The sequence below is a fragment of the Poecilia latipinna genome, unplaced genomic scaffold (genome assembly GCF_001443285.1).
Source record: "Poecilia latipinna isolate Pla-1442-1.1 unplaced genomic scaffold, P_latipinna-1.0 Scaffold2198, whole genome shotgun sequence".
In the NCBI taxonomy this organism is placed as follows: Eukaryota; Metazoa; Chordata; class Actinopteri; order Cyprinodontiformes; family Poeciliidae; genus Poecilia; species Poecilia latipinna.
Window position 1 is genome coordinate 18,409 of NW_015114814.1, and position 19,747 is coordinate 38,155.

Below are 19,747 nucleotides of genomic sequence, written 5' to 3' on the forward strand. Positions count from 1 at the left end.
GTGTACATTATTGCTAATAAACAAAAAGCTAACAATTGAAAAACCTGATACACGTCACTGCTTGCACAGTAATAAAGCTGATCATTTTTTTGTTGAAAGATGTTAGGCAACACTGTGTGATTCTCTAAGCAGAAGTAAAGCCCAACTAGTACCTTAATGCCACATGCCACCAGATGTGGTTTCTTGTGTCATTGTCAGAATGTTACAGTGCTGTTTGTTCCTCTCTTGCAAGAGCTGACCAATATTGCAACCAAACAGCTGCTGATGTAATTTAATTCTTTCCATGAGCTTAAATCTCTTGAGAGCACATTAATTCCATATTCCATTACTTTGCAATGATCATTTAAGGCTGAGAATGGGGATGGGAACTGCAGGTTATACTGATGAGCTAACACATATTACGGAACCCTAAAATAGCATTACATGTTTCTTATACGTAAAGATTTTTTCAGTTCTTCAATCTACAGTACTGTTAATCAGTTTAACCCTTGTGTCTACAAATGGGGTCCAACTGACCCCACACACGTAAAACTTGTATCATTTGCCGCAGTCCTCTACTTTGGCCTCAGTCCTCGCACTCACAAGGGTAAAAGAACTGATGTTTCTTGTCTTGTTGTAGGTTGCAATCAACCACAACATTATGTGACAATTCCCTTTTGTGGACTTTTTATTTAAATGAGCAGATATCAGGGAATTTGTCTGGTTGCTTTAAATGTAGATTCTTCAGCACCATTCTTCTTGATTCCTTGTTTATTGGTAGCTGGTAAAAACACCTGATTACAGAAACGACTCCATTTCACTTTTGTTGCACGTTAAACACCATATTATTGGTGCACAAGTTACGTTTTGTGTAGTTAAAGGCAAACAGCAACAAGTAACGTATCTTAACAGGGACAACAGCAAGTGTGTAAAAATGGAAACCAATAAAAAAAGATAATTAGTGAAACTGCAACCAGTTTCCTCAACCTTACAGCTCAAAACATACGGTTACCTTCCAAAACCAGAGCGCTGTACTGTAACCTCCTCTGTTTTTCTAGAAGTTGCATCCAGAATCAATCCTATAATAACAATGTCAGGATGCTGCAGGTCAATTTGCCTCTTCACCATTTCCTGCCCCAATTTTGTACATACTTGTTGCTTTTTTGTTCCTTCCCACCTCCATTTTGCAACTGTGAGCTAACAATTATGTTCACTTAAAACCACAATGCATTGTGTCATTTACTTGTACTTTTTTCAGGAATTATGTCAATTTAAACATCATAAAATGCTTAAATCTCATGTTATTTAATTTAATCGACAATAATAATCTGTAAGGTTGCTTTCACTGTGATCTATTGAGTCTAATTGACCCATATAGAATGGGAAAGATGCTGACTCCTGTCTAGATTTTACTTATTGGAATCATTTAACTATATGCCCTCACAGCAGACATAAAAAGACCACCAACATTTCTTACTTTGAAATACTTAGTTGTTAAAGTGTGTAAGAAACTATTGATGAATGGTCAGTACGAAACGTCCAACAGCAGATGACCCCATTTCACATCTTTAAAGACACCAAATGGCCTAAACCTTATATGTATGAGCAAAGGGTACATGACCTGTACCCCTTGCAGGAATAAGGTGGATTAGTAAAACGCATACACGTTCACGTCATTCTCAGAAATTCCAATCATGCACGTCTGTAGCCGTATCTTTTTGCTTCTCAAGGTCCATGTCCAACCAGAATAGGATCAAGAGCACAGAATGTTTCCTATCACAACTGCCCTGGTAAGTTTTTAGTGTTCTCCCAGTCTAGTGCAGACAAACCCAAGTCCAGTCCAGCCTTTCCCATCCAAGCCCCACTGTAAACCATGCTAGCTTTTGATTTGTTTGGTAGACTTCCTTGTTTTGTTGCTTTCCACTTACCAATCCTCTGTCTCTTTCCGTGAAATATAATCAATATTCGACACATCGGTTTGTAGTCAGACTAATGCAGAGAGAAGCAATCACAGGGGAAGATTAACTTTTCCTCACCATAGCAAACTCTTACAGCAGCTTTCAGACAGGATGGCAAAGCCCCCGCTACAGTTTTCTAGTTTTCAGATGAAAAAGATCAAATGCCAAATACCAAGATTTGTGATTAAAAACATTTCAGTGGTCCAAGGGCTTAGGCTCCCCTGGATTTGCTAGGACACAAGATGTTTTGCAAGAGAGGGTATTAAATCCTCATTAAGCTGATCTACATGGGGAGCAAAGACAGTGTCCTCATTTTGACCAGTAACTACTACACATCAAAATCTGCTTCCCCACCAACATAGCACATTTTATTTGAGCATCCTATTATTTAAGCCTTTATATAATCACACAAGTAAATTTGTATTTTTACTCATTTGCAAGTGGACTTTGCAAGTTGACTACATTTCCACATTTTTTTTTCCTTTTAGTGTAAGAATTTGATCCTTGCCACAAATGGCCATTAGTAATGTTTTTTTTTTCATTCTCCCAACAGAGGATGTAAATTTTTGCATTCACTTGGCGCAGTGTCACCTGCTCAATTGGATCCAGTAATTGCTTGAAGAAGGCAACACAAAAGCTGTGATGTTTTTTATGATTAATCGTCTCTGCAGTGTGTTTTTGCCTCTTCTACAGGTGCATGTCATAATTAAGAAAATTGTTAACAAAATATATATTTATTATAGTGTTACACACAGAGGGACAGTTTTCAAGTGTGACTAAGTGTTGATGAAAAACAAAATTATATCTTTCACACAGTTTGAATTTTACATAAGACCAAGAATGAAGGATTTTTAAAGCTGAAATGCCATCCATCTGAAAAGTATGCCCATGTGCTGTACAATATGCTCTCAATATTTGGTTTGGGCTTCTTTACATGAATTACCAGATCAGTGTGGGTCGGATTGGTGGTAATCAGCTTATGGTATTGCTGAGGTATTAAGGAGGTCCAGAATGTCTTTAAGAGCAACCACCAGCTTGTCTGAATTGTTGCATCTGATGTCTCTCATTTTCTAGCTGACAATACTCGGTGAATGCCTTATGGAATTTAAGTTGAGCCAGTTTGCCAGTTAGTCAAGCCCATTGGTGCAGTGGTCATTAAACCAGGCATTGGTGCCTATGGCAGTGATCACAGGTCAAATGTGCTGCTGAAAAAGATTTAGACAGTTGTCAGCAGAGGGAAGCGTGTGCTCTTTTTGTTGGAAGTTCCCTAAAATTTTACCAGTAGACTGACTACTTCATTAAACTGTGTACCAACACTACAATATATTTGTCTCCACAAATATATATATATATATATATATATATATATATATATATATATATATATATATATATTATGTTGGAAACATAGCAGACTCTGAAGCAATTTGGATTATATCCCTTCAATGGTCATCCTACAGACTTTCTGACCTTGATTTCTCAATAAAGTGCCTCTTTTATTGCCTCTTGATGCTCTGACTACAGCTGCAGTCCACACCTTTTGATTCTCCCCCAAATTCATGAATGGGTCTTGCTGCACAATTGTCTGAAGGACCTCTGCACCTTGTTCTATAACAGTTTTCCTTCCTCTCATCTTGCCAATGATAGGCTTGAATGCAGCTCTCTCTAAACAGCCATCTTCTTTAGCAGAGACCTTTTGTGGTTTACCCACCTTGGGGAGGATGTTAGCGATCGCCTGCTGGCCTTTTTGTTGGTCTTATGTAATATTACAAAACTGTTATTTTGCGTTGTGGCAACATGCCATTATCATCAATTAACCAAGCTAAACATTTGAAATAAGTCACTCTGGGTTTGATACAGGAGTTTCACTTTTTGAAGTGAATTACAAAACTAGCTTAACTTTGACATTCTCAAATTTACTGATGTGCACCCATGCTCTACNTTGTAGNGCGGNAGAGCTGTGTCAGAAAGCACAACCATCTATCATCATCAATATGTTTGATTACTAATGCTTCTAAAACTATAAGTAGCTAAATGTGACAGTGATTGACACAAGTGATTAACAGCATGACTGTTTGTCTCTGTTGAATATTTTTGTTTAGTCTCCCAGTTCTCCTAATTTTCTTTCTTTTTTGTATGATTTAAATTATGTTCTGATTTAATTTAATCACTTGAGTAACTAAAGTTAAATCACAACAAAATGCAACACCAAACAATGTTTGAAAGTGATCATAAGAAGTCAAGACATTTCAATTTGGAATACTAAAGAAATAGCATGTAATATCCATTGGGACCATTGTAGTGTCTTTGGGTTAATGTGGTTTGAGATGTGTTTTGTGTTTGTTCTGTTGCTGTATGAAACTGACTGTCTTCCCTTCCCCCTGTGCAATCTGCAGGAACTTCTTGGGTATCTGACTTACTCTCCTCGCTCTCCGATTTCTGATCACACTGATTGTTCTTTCTATTTTTACATTTTATTAACCTCATCAGATCTTCCTCCATGTGTTATTTTCTTTCCAGATTTTCCTCGGCCATGTTTCTCTGTCCAGCTATGTGTCTTTAATTTTACTCCTATTTTTTAACTGTGGATGCTTCAGACAACTGTTGTTACGTTGCTTGCTCGCCTGTCCATATTTGATCCCTTAGTTGGGCACAACACACTTGAATTTCTTCTGCAGAATGGAGTGCATTTATTTATGGACCCTTATGCATCTCAAGGTTCCATTCTCTTTTGTGACTGAAGCCTAGGTCAGACACGAGCGTTCCTGACATAAGTTTTGAGAAAAAAGATGTTCCTAATCTAAGGAGAAATTATATTGATTGCGTAAAACTGATTTATGTGCATGTTGATCCCTTTTAAGCAAATAAACAAAACAAAAACCAACAGCTGATAGACGAGCACAAAAAAAATATGAAAAAAAAAACAGATACTTCTCTGAAATCATTATTTAGATTTTGATTATTGGAATTTACATTGTTGGCTACAAACCAACCAAATATCAAAACAAAAGCTGTTATTGTAAGCGGTGAATTTTCCTGATGGTGTGTTTGACTACATGCTTTAACTACCTTATAATTCCAAACAGAGTAGAAACTATTAACTTGCTTAACTATCTCTCACTGTTTTTGGTCAATTGATATAAATATAATGTACTCTTGTTTTTTTTTTTTGTTTGTTTGTTTGTTTTTTTTATTATGTTTGTTGGTGTTCAGTTGTGTGTAGTAAAATCCTTTTGCATTTTTTAGGGTCCAGTAACAAGAGTGGCCCAATATATTGTAAATACAATAGCAGTTCCACTCTATGCAATATGCATATGAAGAAGAACTCGAGATTCCACATGCCTGTAGTTGTTGCTACTATTCATTGCAGCATATAAAGTTTCGGGAGGTAAAGAGGTAGTTAAAGCCCCAAAAAACTACAACTCAGTAGCTGTACTGGCAGAAGAACAGATGTTGGCCAAAACAACGTTTTCAATAAAACCTTGTTAACAAAAGTGATTTTTACTTTTTTGGCCATATGTAGATAAACCACTAATTATCTGGGTTTATCTTATCTCATAGCCCACAGCAGAAACACATCAACACTGAAATTATTTGTTCATTCATTCCGAGTCATTTTGTTGTCACCAATGACATTGCTTATTATACAGTTTCCTACTTGTAAGACAGGTAGGTGTATTTTATTTTATTTTTTTTTACAATAACTGAAACAGTAATCCTTTAATTTTATCATAATTTATTCTAGCAAAAAAGGGATAATTTAAAACCCGTTCCCTGTTGTTTTTTTTTTTTTTTTTTTTTTTTTTCCGCTTCCACAGTTTTATATCAAAATGTAGCTCTTTCGTCTCATTCCAAGTCTAAAAGTTATTTTAGACCGAACCTTCTTTAGCTATTCGTTGTCTAACCTAGGCTTCAGTTTAATCTGGGAAATATTCACACATATCTTTTGAATAACCTTCCTCATGTTACAGAGTAAATGTTGAGTCTTTATTTCATTTATTTTCTGTCTTTCCTTACATTTCTGTGTGTTTTATGTTGCTGTGTCAGTGGATCCGACTTCCTTAGCATTCCATAGATACACAGAATCTGAAGAAGTAGGATCAACAATTTTACCTTCCCTGTTGGGTTGTTTTTATCTGTTCCTAAGCACTTTTTAGTTTGAAAGAGGATTATCTTTCTGGGATAGGGAGTTGCCTTCAGAGTTGGGAAAATATGCTCAGTTTATTATAATTAGTATAGTTTAAAACTATATTTTGCAACATCACCCATGTTGGATGAAAATGTTTTAGCACAAGATGAGCGTTATCCTCATGACAAATACAAAAAAACACACAGGTGTAAATAGCATGGAAATGTTCAGCCATTATATCTTTCAAGGAGGAGATGGGTTTTTGTTCCGGAGATGAAAATCTTTTTTTTAATTTTTTTTTTTTTTTTTTTAATGTTTGTATCAACCCCAGAACAAAAAGCAAAAGACCATGTGAAAATATTAGACAGAGTCAGAAGCTGGGTAGACGAGTATAATTACCAACACTTAAATGTGTCCTGTACTGACAGAGGCTAAAAGGTCACTAAGTGAAGAAAACCATACAAAACAATATAAAAAGCAAAATTACAATCTTCAAATGCATACAGAGAAAAATACCATAATTTTTAAAGGTATGCTTTGTGGTCTGATGAAAATAAATCTACTTGGCAATAATAACTATCATTGCATTTAGAGAAAAAAAAAAAAAAAAAAAGAGAAACTTGGAAGCCATATAACACCAACTCAACTGAAAAACAGGACTGGTAACATCAGGCTGTAGCAAACAAACCACAGGAAGGACTGGTGGAAAAATTGACTCAAAGACTCAAGACATAACCCAGAATTTTGATGCTTGGTCTCCCAAATTGGCAATTACCCTAATCATACTGCCGAATTATTTTCAAAGTTCTCTGCGAAGAACAAAGTCAGTGCTTTGGACAGGCCGTCATAAAGCCCTGATTTCAGTTACATGTGTACAAAGCTAAAAATCTGTGAACAAACAAGGCGGCCTGCAAGTCAGTACAGGAATGGACTATAATTCCAGTAAGCTATGGTGAGGAGCCTATGGAAGGAGACCCAAAATATTTTATTCTAGTTATTAATTATTAAAATCAGTTCTATGCATTTAAATCTCTGAATCTGAAGAAAGTTAAAAACAAACAAACAAACAAACAAAAAAAAAAACTCTTGAACAATTTCCCATTATTCTGGTATTTAGTAAAAGGCAATCCTTTAGTAATCCTTGCTGACCTACAACAGGAAATGTTTTGTCTGACTTAATGTTCAACATTGCCAAAAGCATTTTTGTTTTTAGTCATTTTATACAGCGTGTACTTTTCATCACTTATAGTTTTTGAGTCTCTTCTATTCAAATATTACTACGTTTTTGCCATATATTCTGCTATCTAAGGTTTCTGGGTTTTTTCTTATTTCTCTATTTCCATTCATTTTCCTCACTGATCATTTTTTAAATCAGTGCAAAAAAAGAAAAAAAGTCAGGTATTATTTACAGTATATTGTGAACTTTGTCATAGGTGTAAGTTTTAGTTTTGCATGCAGTATTGATGTGATTTGTTCAAATAATTTATGTGATTTCTCATCTCTTCTTTATGTAGTTAAAGATGGTTTTATTATTAAAGACTTTTGTCAAGTAATTACAGACGGGTGGCAAATGAAAGGAAAAACCCAAGTGCCTTGATAAAGTCTTAAGTCATAAAGCACCTAATGCACAGCTTAAGTCTCTCAAGGCATTGACTGGACAAGTCTGAATAAACCATATTTCATTAGACGATGTAGTGCTAAGAAGCATTAATCTGATTTAGATAGCTTGTGTATTTTATTTTATTTTTTTTCATTAAAGATTCTCTTATCTTTTTATGAATAAAGTAAACACTGTTGATCTTGGTATATATTCATTAAAAACCTTGGATTAAGAAATAAATAATTTGGGAAAGAAATAGTCAAATTAACCTTGTAATTTTTCTTACATTTTTGTACAGCTCTTTCATCTCAGTTTTGTTTTACTCTTATTGTGTTTACAGTCTTAATTTTAAAAAAGTAACAAAATTAACATTAACAACTAATTAAGTATGGTAATTATGTCAAGTAAGAGTCTATGAATGGTATTATTTTAGTGTTCTGCACACTGACTAAAAATTGGAAATTGCTTCTTAACAGCAACGCAAATTCCAATTACGAGCCACAAAAACACAGTAGAAAAGAACACAATATGTTATAAACCATATGACTGAATATGCTTCCAGTTATTTTTTTTTTGGCCAGTTTTGACGACCCTTTGTACAGTTTAGAGATTTGGTTTCTAGTCCACAATATCTATAGAAACGAGGGTTCAGAGATTATAGTGAGTAAATGTTTTTTCTCCCACACCCCAAAACTTAAGAGATTACTTTTAGCACCAAAAGTGTTTGTCCCTTTCAGTTTATTAGTGTTGAATATCTATTTGAATGTACTATAATTGCCGTTGAGAAATGGGCAGTATTTCTGTTCCTTTTTTTGTTTTTGTTTTGATGTGGTCTCCATACTGCATAGTGTAATGATACTTCCATTACTTTTGTACTTGACAGCCTCCTACACAGCCTAGCAATATTTACTGATATAATTTGCTAATGATCAGCCTGAGAATTATCTTTACTGAAGGATCTACAAACCTTCACAGCGAGTCAGTCTGTGCATTATGGGGATTTGCAAAATTTTTCAAAACCCTTGAACTTTAACAGTACAACATGGTAGCGTACAACTGAAGCGAAAGGAAAATGAGCGAGACAGGAGTTTGGTATTAGTCCCCCAAGTCAATACTTTGCAGTGTCCATCCATTTTCATATATTTTGCCAGCTTCCCTGTACCTGCTGAAGAAAAGCTTTCCCCCTCATGATGCAGCCGACACCATTTACCTTGGGGAAGGGACGTTAAGGGGGATGATGTTCACTTCATGGAGCACTTTGGAAGTTGGATGGATCTTATTTTTTGTTTTACCTGACCACAGCACTTTTTGCTGTGTCCCCTTCATGGTTTGATGCAAATTGATAACTGGACTTTTCATGGCTTTTTTTCAGTCATGTCCTGCTTCTTGGCACTCTTCCACAAGGACCAAATTTGTGGCGAGAGTGACTAATAGTTTCCCGTCGACAGATTCTTCCACCTGAGCTTTGTGGACTTATGCAGTTTCTCCAAAATTACCATTGGCTTCTTGTTCTCTGACTAATTCTCTCCTTACCGAATTGTCAATTTAGGTATATGGCCATCTCATTGTATGTTTAAAGCTTGACATATTGCTTTAAGCCTAACTTTAACTTCTTCATAATTTTATCCCTGACTTGTCCAGTGTGTTCCTTAGTTGTTCACTGTTGTTCTCTAACAAACCTCTAAGGCCTTCATAGATCAGCTGTATTAACACTAAAATTAAAAGACACACAGGCAGACTCTGGACTTAAGAAGACAATTAATAGTGATGTATTTTATTTAGTGGTATCACACTAAAGAGGGGGATTTAAAATGTAGATCAGGCTTTTAATATTGAAATCCATACATATTTTCCCTTTTAGTTCAAAAATCAAGCTCTGTGTTTTGTGCATCTCACATAGACATGCAAAAAACATTAGATGAAAACACTGCAAGGTACTTTAGCAACAAAATTTGAAAATAGTTTACAAATTTTCCTTCCCACGTCTCTTTAACAAATTTGAGACTACCTATGTGGCTTGCCATTTGTATACATGTTATAAAGCATAATTGGTTGTTAACTGCTTAATCCATCTGCCTATATGCTATGTTGCTTCAGTCAGTTGTTCTGTTTATTTTTTATTTTTCATTTTTTACTTTGATTTGTCACCCGTCTTTGTACAAGAAAAACAGCTGAATTAAAAAAAAAACAAACAAAAAAAAACTACTTTTTGTGGTTTGTGGTGGTGGGTGGATTAAAGGAACCAAAGTACGGTTCTACTTCAGTTTGGCCTTCCAACAGCTTACCTTGAAAATCTGTCGCATTCATTCATTGGTGCAAACCATGATTATTACGAAGTTTGCTTTTGCCCTCTTTCTTGCTGAAAAAGAGACGGCTTTTGTTGTGTTCAACACCGTTTCTGTTGAGTAGTTTTACTGAAATATATTATGTTATATGTAGAAGCGAAATGGGAGTTGTCATCAAGGACAGCACAAAACTAATACGTGGAATCTAGTTTTGTTAAAATCCATCCACCACAATAAACCAATCTGAAACTGTTCACAAACGCAGCAACTGTGATCGGACCATTTTTTGTCTGTGAGAGTCTAACCTCTTTTTTACAACAGGACTTTGACAGCTGTGTGCCATCTTTCTCACAACTTTCCTGCTTCTAATAGGTGTACCCATCTATTTCCATGTCTCATAACATGTTGCTGCATATGTAATCATAGCAATGACAGTTAATTCATATTAATCTCTTTTTTCCCCTTGCAACCCTTTCATTCTCTCGTCCAACGCTTAAAATAGAAGTGGAGCAAAAAGGTAAATAACAGACATGATCAAAACCCTAGCTCCTTGTTTTGTGGCATCTGGTTGTAAATTACCTATTTTCTCATGGTGGCCTCTACAAACACATTGCAGATGTTTCCTTTCAGAATTCCCCCCGCCCTTTTCCCCCCTTTCTCCAGCTGTAATGTTAATGGCCAGAGAAGAGCTGTAAGGGAAGTAGTGAGGCTGGCCATAAAAGAAATGGCACACATGCAGCCCAAAAGATGTAAATGGGGGTGTATTGGCTGCAGTCCTTAGGGACATCCTCTTCTCATTCTCCCTGTGTGCTTTTGCTACTCAGCAGAATCTCATATTGCCTGGCTTCCAAACCCCTTCCCATAGCATGCTATGGTAACAGTGTGTCTTGGGCCTCTTTTCAAGCTATTGCATTCTACTGTCCCCCTTTTCTCCAAGCTCCCCCTTCTCACTCTTCCTCCAACATTACTTTCATCTTGACCACTTGCTTCTCTTTTGTCTGTTGATTCTTATCCCTCTTATACCTCAAAGCAACAACCAAAACACCTCAACAAACCCTTAGTTAAAGTATCTTAAAATGCAACGATTGTGATATCTGCACCACTTTGTAAAGACAAACATTTCTGGTGTATTGGGGTGGTGTACTCGAGGACAATCCAAGTACACTTACACACACACGCACACACACTTTTGCAGACTCGGCTGACTCCTGCTCTGTCATAACCTCTACCATCTATTGCCAAGTGACTTCTTTTGTTTAGTTTTCTTTAGTTCTGTTGTTGTTTACTGACCAGTTTTTTATTAGGTTATGTTTCTATTCGACCCCCTTCCCTTTTTTATGTTCTAGTCAGCAGTAAATGTTTGAGGCCAACCTTTAATGTTTCAAGCTTTATATTACAATTTAATCATTTGCTTGATAACTTTTGTATTTTGTTTTCTTTTTGTGCACATGACTAAAATTGTTATAGTGATTGTTCATAATGCCCATAAATATTTGTTCATACTTTTATTAGAAATTATGTAGAAGAAATTGATGCCAGAGAACATGTTGTGATTATAAATCCTAGTTTCATGTTTCACCTTTTAACCTGTACCTGTTTCTCATTTTACTCTTCTCCCATTGCTAGTTTTTCTTTGTCCTGGGACTCTGAAAGCTGTCGGTGACCCTTCCTTTCGGTTTGAGGTGGAGCAACAAGCTGGGGCCTGGTGCAAAGACCCGCTTCAAGCTGGCGACAAAATCTACTTCATGCCTTGGACTCCATATAGGACAGACACATTAATCGAATATTCCTCCCTGGATGACGTCCAAAACGCCCGGCAGACCATCACCTACAAGCTGCCTCACCGGGTGGACGGGACTGGATTTGTGGTCTACGACGGGGCCGTGTTTTTCAACAAGGAGCGCACGCGCAATATTGTGAAGTTTGACCTGAGGACTCGCATCAAAAGTGGCGAGGCCATTATCAATAACGCCAACTACCACGACACGTCCCCCTACAAGTGGGGAGGCAAAACAGACATCGACCTGGCGGTAGACGAGAATGGGCTTTGGGTGATCTACGCCACTGAGCAGAACAATGGCATGATGGTTATCAGTCAATTGAACCCGTACACGCTTCGGTTTGAGGCTACCTGGGAAACTGCGTATGATAAGCGCTCAGCCTCCAATGCCTTCATGGTTTGTGGAGTATTGTACGTTGTGCGCTCCACCTATGAAGACAATGAAAGCGAGGTCAGCAAAAGTCTGATAGATTACGTTTATAACACCAAACAGAATCGTGGGGAATTTGTCGATATCCACTTTCCCAATCAGTACCAGTACATTGCAGCTGTGGATTATAATCCCAGAGATAACCAGCTCTATGTGTGGGATAACTTTTACGTCCTGAGGTACAACCTGGAGTTTGGCCCGCCTGACCCAGCACATGGTAAGAACTAGCCTCGCATACACATCTTCTACAGACAGTACATGTAAACATGATTGCAGAAAAGTTTAAATTCCTAACAAGTGCATTTGATGAACCTTTGGTATTCCACATGTACTATCAGGTGCCATAACTGACTGATTTTTTAATTTAGAACCCTATATGTCAAAGATATGTTCAGGAAAGCTCTGAGTAGGAAAGCATCTTGAGGCTGTCTGAAGTGATAAACAACACCTTGAAGCAAGTTACCTTATCATGGAGGATCAGCATCCAGGGGATTTGGAGAGGTTTACCATCCCTGCATTCCCAGAGCACCAGATGCTAAAGCTCGGGGGACTATTGCTAGCATGTCGAGTGAGATGGTAGAAGCTGAGCTACAGTATGTCTGCTACTCTGGAAATGTGCATGCCAGGACAGGTGTAAAGTCTGGCCGAGGGCAAGGTGAGATTCTTCCCCGAGTAATGCTGAAATTCCAAATCTCTGTTGGCCATTAAAAAGAGGAAAAAACATCTCACCCTCCGAGACAGGAGTGTAAGGATTTAAGGTCCCGCCTAGGAAAGAGATGTTAGACACGAGGGAGAAGGATCAATCATCCAGGGTCACATCAGCTGCACATGTTTTTTAATTTAGTTGTCAAGAGCAGAGAAGTAGCTAGTCCAGACCTGTGATAGCCCTTGCACTGAGAATATAATAACAGCAATTATCCTAATCCCCTTCACACCCAGAATCTTAAGCCCAAGAAATACCCAACACATTCAGTGATGAGCCACAGAGGTCAAGCAACTTTTCCACAGATTATCAGGAAGCTCGATATTTATTAATATGTTTGCTCGTCCACTTTGGTAGTGATAGGTCGTGGGCTAAGGCTGCTAAATTGGGTTCAGTCAGTGGAACAGCTTCAGTATAACCAGTAAGAGGCAGGCTTTACTGTGACAAAGAATAAAGTCCAGTTTTCAAAGAAGAAGTAATAAGTAATATGCCAGGAATCCACTGCCACAGCTAGAATTGTTATTATTCCGCCTTTGAATGTTTGATGTTCCTCCACAGCAATACCCTAGCAAAACCCTGGCACATGACAGAACTGAATTCACTATTTGCATTTTACAAGTAATATTAAATAATTTCATGAGGATAATGTGGTAAAAATTTATACCCTTATTTTAGATTATGAATTAGCAGCTGTTTTACATACTTACGCTAGAAAATTTATGGTGTGCTTCAAGGTTTCTGGAAGTAAACCCTGAACATTTCTAACCTTTCTACCATATAATAATTTATTTACAGTGCTTTGGGAAAGTGTTTTGTTTTTTATATATTTTGTCACATTACAGAAACAGACTTCATTGGATCATATTGTATTGCTTATGAGCACAAAGTAATTCTTAACTGTCAAATGAAAAGAAAATTGTTGCAAAAGCTACACTACACATCAGTCTGAAAACACTGTTTTCATTGTGGCAGCTGTGATGTTTCGTTTCCTCAGTAGGGACATGAAATCTGGTTAAGAATAATGGAAATATCCATTGAGCTAAATAGTAAAGGAAAGCCCACTTTAGTTCACAAAAGACTTCAAACTTAGACAGAGGCTTATGATAAGACCTGGAAATTGCCATTCATAGACAATCTCCAGCCCATCTAACTGTACTTGAGCTATCTTGCAAATAAAAATGTGCAAACAGTAGACAGATGGCCAAGAGATTTGTTGGTATAATTGTAGCAAAAGCCAGTTCTGAAAAACATTGATCTCAACCTGGGGAGTGCAGGATACATACATTGTACCTGCCAAACTTTTAAAATATTTTTTGTAAAATAAAATTCAAAACGTCTATCTTTTTTCCACCCCATTACATAATCATGCAGTGCTTAAAGTTTGTGGTTGTAGTGTGAAGAACATTTCAAAATGGATTCATATTGCGTTGCATGTTTTGGAAGAAAATTATTGTTTACTGGCTGTGAAATAATCCGGCAGAAGTTAAGAAAGAGTCTTCGTTTTTTTTAACCTCGCTGATATGGATTGAGCTACGGCAAGCAGGCTTTATGCTCAATTGATCTGTTCGTTGTTGAACTGATGCAGATCCCCGACAGCAGAATCAGATGTTTTAAATGGGGTCTGGTGCAGTCCAGTTATTTGTCTGCAAAGTGGGAAAACTCACTTAAACACACAGTTAGACTTCCCGACCATTGTAATAACCCCATCCTCGCTTGCTGTTGAGTATACTTGGGAGCTTTGCAAACTCTAGCTGACACAGCATATGTCCTCCTTGGGGCACACATTTTTATTTTAATTTCAACAAGGACTTTGCTCTCACTTCTTGACAAATGAGACCTGAGTCTGGCCCTGCTGCTGACTAATGTATGTTGAGCTGAAGTCGATGAGAGTGAGCCAGAATGGTCCAGGATGATCATCAAGTTGTCAATAAACTTGTCCTCCCACATGGCTGATGTTGACACGTAAATGATGGCACTTTTTTTTTTTCTTGCTGTCACTGGACGCCCTCTCTTTAATATCTTGATGCTCGTTTGACTGCCTCACTTGGCACTAAAACAAGCTATCAAAAAGCACAATGCGTTTGAGCAATTTGGGGTAAAAAGAGTGCAGAACTTTGAAAACAAATTGAAGTGAAATCTACATGATCTAAAATGTAATCCAAAAACATTTTAAAGATTAATTTGTGAGTTTTGAACTAATCTTAGTAGATTACATGCATGACTGTCTTTGTATGCACCTTACTTCGAAATTATAACTGCTGCGATGAGCTCAGGACTCACTCAAACCTTAGCAAGTCAAATAAGTGTGCTTTTTTTTTCCAAGATGTGGAAGAGCTGTTTTAAATGCGAGAATTAGATTTATCTTCAAAAAAGAATTTTGCAGCATGCACTGAGGGTAACTTATTGGGGCATTCTTAGGAGAAAAACAGCTGACGCAGAATTTGCCATGCAGCTTCTACTTGCACTGCCCCAATATTTCTCAAGTGGACAAACATCTAACCCATTTGATTTGGCTTGACATTTAAAGCAAAACCTCAAAGTGATGCTTAAGCACTGTGTGACAGACAGTTGAGTTCTTGTCACCTCTGATAATTTTGCCCGCCTAGAGACAAGATCATCTCTTGTAGGATTATGGAGGAATAGATGGGGTCGCATCCAAAACGCGGCTTCACTGGAAGTAGACATTAAATGGGTCAGCAAGTCTCACTCTTGGCTTGAAGCAGCAGCCCCGTAATCCGCTCATTTAACTGCAAGGTTTCTTCTTTGCATATCGGAACTCGTAAAAGAAAATGGTACGACACTGAATGGTACAAATGGCATGATTAAATTGACTTAAATGAGGTATCCCCAGGAAAACTCATTATATTTTTATATTGAAAAGAAAGTCTATTCTGATGTTGCATATTAAAGAATATTAAAGCAGTTCTTAACCAAACATGTATGCAAAACTTTTACTATTTTTTACTGGGGCACAGAAGAGGCTGTACAAGTTTTGTTTTTGTTTTTTTCTTGTAACAAAAGCACCAATATACAACGTCTCAGTTATGCTGCAATTAAGACCCACACAAATCCTAAGTGTTAAAACATCATTACATATGCATACATTTTTTAACTTTGCTGCAACTTCAAATTAACCCTGGGCTATAGGAGATTTTAAGAACGAAAATGATCCAATTTGTTAGACATTATTGGTTACAGTTCACTGACGTGACTTGGCAATTAACTTTACAGCTCTGCATGTGGTCAAGAAGAAGATGCCCTGTATTTTCAATGTATGGAAAATGCCTTACAATGCAAAAATGCTCAGCTACTATAACTGTGTGTGACTTGTATGCATTAGCAGTCACCCTAGAGAGCTTACCTCATACAGTCTGATGAATACACAGGTCTCTAATAAGCAGCACAATGATTTATTCCTGTCTTCTTTGGTGCTTCCATAGAGGTTAACTTGCGCATGCAAATATTTAGAGCAGCAATAAGGAAAGTCAGTCAGATAGATGGAAGTTTTAAAGGAATAAAGCAGCCTCTATTTGAAATTGGGACAAACATAAACATAAGTGTACACGGATTTATTTATTTTTTTTTCCATTCTGTGTCAATTCAAAACTTTACCCCTTCAAAACTTGTACCTCCATTTCATACACTTCAGCCATTTCATCCTTTCTCACTTCCATTTCGTCGAAACTGCTCAACTCTTCGGTGAAGTTGTTCACAATGTCCTCCGCTTCTTTGCACTCAACCTTATTTGTTTACGGTTTGACTTGCCCTGATCACGTCAAAAGTTGGTGCTGAGGTTTGACCCAGTTACAACAGACGGACACATCGACCCTGCATTTATAGTCTCCTGCAAGTGGTTTTATTGGTGTCAGTGACACTTTAAGGGGACACAAAGGCTATCAGTGTTATCACGGATCAAAGAGCGGAGCACAAATGGCAGCTGCAGACATGGATAACAATATACCTTTGCACTGTTATTCAGGAGCGCATTGACATGAACGCCAATGCCTGTTGTCATGGCAACCATGCAGTCTTCTATTAGCGAGTGTTATTTTAGTATTTCATTTAGGCCTATCACAACAATCTCACGTGTGTGCTTATCCAGAAAATAGGATGTCTTCTACAGTAACACATTAATTGGTTTTCCAGTGGTTAGTTCAGATGGTTTAAGTTTTGTTTTGTTACTGCCTTCCATGATAACCACTTTCCACGTAGATTGCAGTAGTTGAGAGTGAAATGAACAACCGACTCTTTAATAAGAAGCCGATAGGGCATGTTAAGGAAGAGTCGTCTACATAGAAACTGTTGTTAAGATGTGGTGGTTGTAGTTCTTGTTGTATGTTTCTGTCATTATGCTGAGTTTCCAAACATAACTACTACAACAATGGCCAAAATGCAAAGCCCTTCATTTCTTAATTCATTTGTTGTTGTTTTTTTAACTCATAGTTTATAGATCCATCTGTTGCCAATCATTTTTTTTTCTTTCAAGAAACCTAATTGGCAATTCTGAAACGCATGGCTCCATAGCCTTAGTCTACACTACCACTGGGTGAAAACCATTTCCATGTGTTTTGTAAAATCAAATTCAGCATCTAGCTTTTACAGCCATTTTATGTGCTCAGGGAAAATGGCAATGACTTGTTTCTATGACACAGTCACCAGTTGTACGGCGCCAGGGTCCAGGACGTGTTAAAAACGGCCAATTTGTTTGTTTGCCTGAGCAACAATCCCTCCTTCTCCCTAAGCTCCCGTCAGCTGCCCAAGTGGACACAGCGGTGTGAAAGGAGAGGTTATCGATGTGGAAAATCACCCTTTTTGTTTTTGTTTGCCTGTCCTCCTGCCTTATTTGTCATGCTATGGTTTCTCTCTGTCTGTCTACTTCCATCTATTATTTCCCTCTGCCATCGTCTTGCCACTGTGATCAGATTTTAGTTTTTGTTTACTTTCTACTTATTTGTAGGAACTGTTCTTTTGTTTTTGTTTTGTTTTTTCCTCTGTCTCGCTTTGATCTTTGCGCCTCTATGATCTGCTACGAGACATGGCCACGAGTAAAACATACACATTTCTATTTCTCCTGAATTCAGGGTAAGACCATTGCTAGACTACTCAAATAAAGCCTGGTGGGAGCGGTTCACTCTAAATGACTGGATTTAAGTAAATCCAGAGCTCTGCCTCCTGGGAAACTATAAATACAAAAACAGGACAAGGATGCTCATCACGCACATGAAGATCAGGGATCACACTGCATACTTTTGACGTTCAGAAATAATGTTTCAAGTGCTTCAGCAGCTTTATGTCTAGCAAGGGTTTATTTTTTTTTCAAAACTGGAAAGAGAGTAATTTTTCTACTTTCCCCTTTCCTTAAAGGGAAGCATTTTAGATTGACTCAGTAATTCTGATAAGGAAAATCTCTTTAGCTTCCAATTTGAGTGCAAATTCTTTCTCCTTGACCTAATCTACTGTCAGAATGACATTGATTTTAATTGACTGCACAAGCCAACAAACCTAATCAGTCATTTTGTTATATGTTATAATGTTTGGCAACATTTTATTGTGTTTTTTTAATAATCATTAATTCTAGATTTCCTGTGTGTGCTAATTGTTACACCCCCAAGCTTGTCTTGCGGAAAATAGTCTAACAAATGACTGCACAATGTATCACAGTCATCAAGACCATATCAATTTGTGCAACATGGAAATATTTGGTAGGCTATAATGTTTTAGGGGGTTGGTGCATTCAAATGTTTCACGTTGTAACAATCTGCTTGACTCTGTCTTGGCATGTCTTTTATGCTCACTTCTAATATTAATCCTGGTGACCAAGATGCTAAAACTTTGTAAGAGTGCTGAGGGCATTGTGGTGATGGAAAATGAGTGCTGGAGTGAATGTGGGGTAATTGCTGTTTATACCGCCGTTCTAATATTGAGCAATAACACTGACAGTCATGTTTTCTTAATATTGTTCAGTAATAGCATAACATAAATCTAGATGGGCAAAGCCGGAAGACAAATTTAGCATTTTCCCTGTTTATTTCTTGCTAAAAGTTCAAACTAAAATGAAAGAGAAAGTAGGGAGTGTGATGCACAATTCATCAAATGAAGCATCTCATCTAATAATACCTTATTTAACAAAGGCACCTAAATAATTAACATCCTGACTAACTAGAAGAAGAAAAAAATGAATATTCATCTAACCTCATTCTCATGAACAGAAAAAAAATGTGCTGCACAACTCCAATAAATGGGAGCCGTTTCCTACAAGGCCAATCTGAGAAACGACAATTCAAGAACATTATAGCAGAACACAAACTTACGAAAGTTTTACAAAATAACAAATAGGCTAACATAGCAAAAAGTTTAAGACCTCCACACAGACATGGTGTGTTTGTGAATAAATTGCCAAAGGGCACAATTGGTACAACTTGACGGACTTTATTTATAGGCCAATTCTGAATAATGATTGGCTGAGGAAACCCAGGCAACAACCAGCTAGTTGAGCCTCTGCAGCCAATTAGCTAACAGGGAGGAGTAGCAGCACATTTGGTCGCAAAACACATTTTCCTGCTAAAATGTTGTCCTATTGAACAAAGTTCTCCCTAAGTCTTGGAATTTCTGCTCAATTTGCTGAGATGCTGGCAAGTTTTACTTGACTCGTTTTTTTTCCAGATTTCTTGGTCAATCTTTAACGCCTTTACACAAAACTTTACCAGAAATTGGCAGAAAATGTTTTTAATTTGATCAAGCTTTTTCAAACAAACAAACAAATAAAAAATAACACAGTGGAAATTCTGAAAGTGAAAACAAAACAGACAGCAGAGAATAAGATGCTGTCAAAACTTGTCACTTGTTGTCGTAATGGTGTAGGAGCTCACAGGACTCAACTTTG

General features: G+C 37.3%; 1 protein-coding gene across 25 annotated transcripts in view; it reads left to right on the forward strand.

Annotated features, from left to right (window-relative positions):
- LOC106936700 (adhesion G protein-coupled receptor L2-like) overlaps nucleotides 1–19,747 on the forward strand; it is an 85,984-nt gene that overhangs the window by 11,786 nt on the left and 54,451 nt on the right. For all 25 annotated transcript variants that reach the window (XR_001422193.1, XM_015017858.1, XM_015017873.1 and 22 more), the window contains exons 3-5: nucleotides 1,710–1,769; nucleotides 10,454–10,468; nucleotides 11,578–12,378. Coding sequence is in view for 24 of the 25 variants with exons in the window: in XM_015017858.1 (XP_014873344.1) it covers nucleotides 1,710–1,769; nucleotides 10,454–10,468; nucleotides 11,578–12,378 (876 nt within the window). In the remaining variant the exon portion in view is untranslated. The remainder of the gene's footprint in view (nucleotides 1–1,709; nucleotides 1,770–10,453; nucleotides 10,469–11,577; nucleotides 12,379–19,747) is intronic.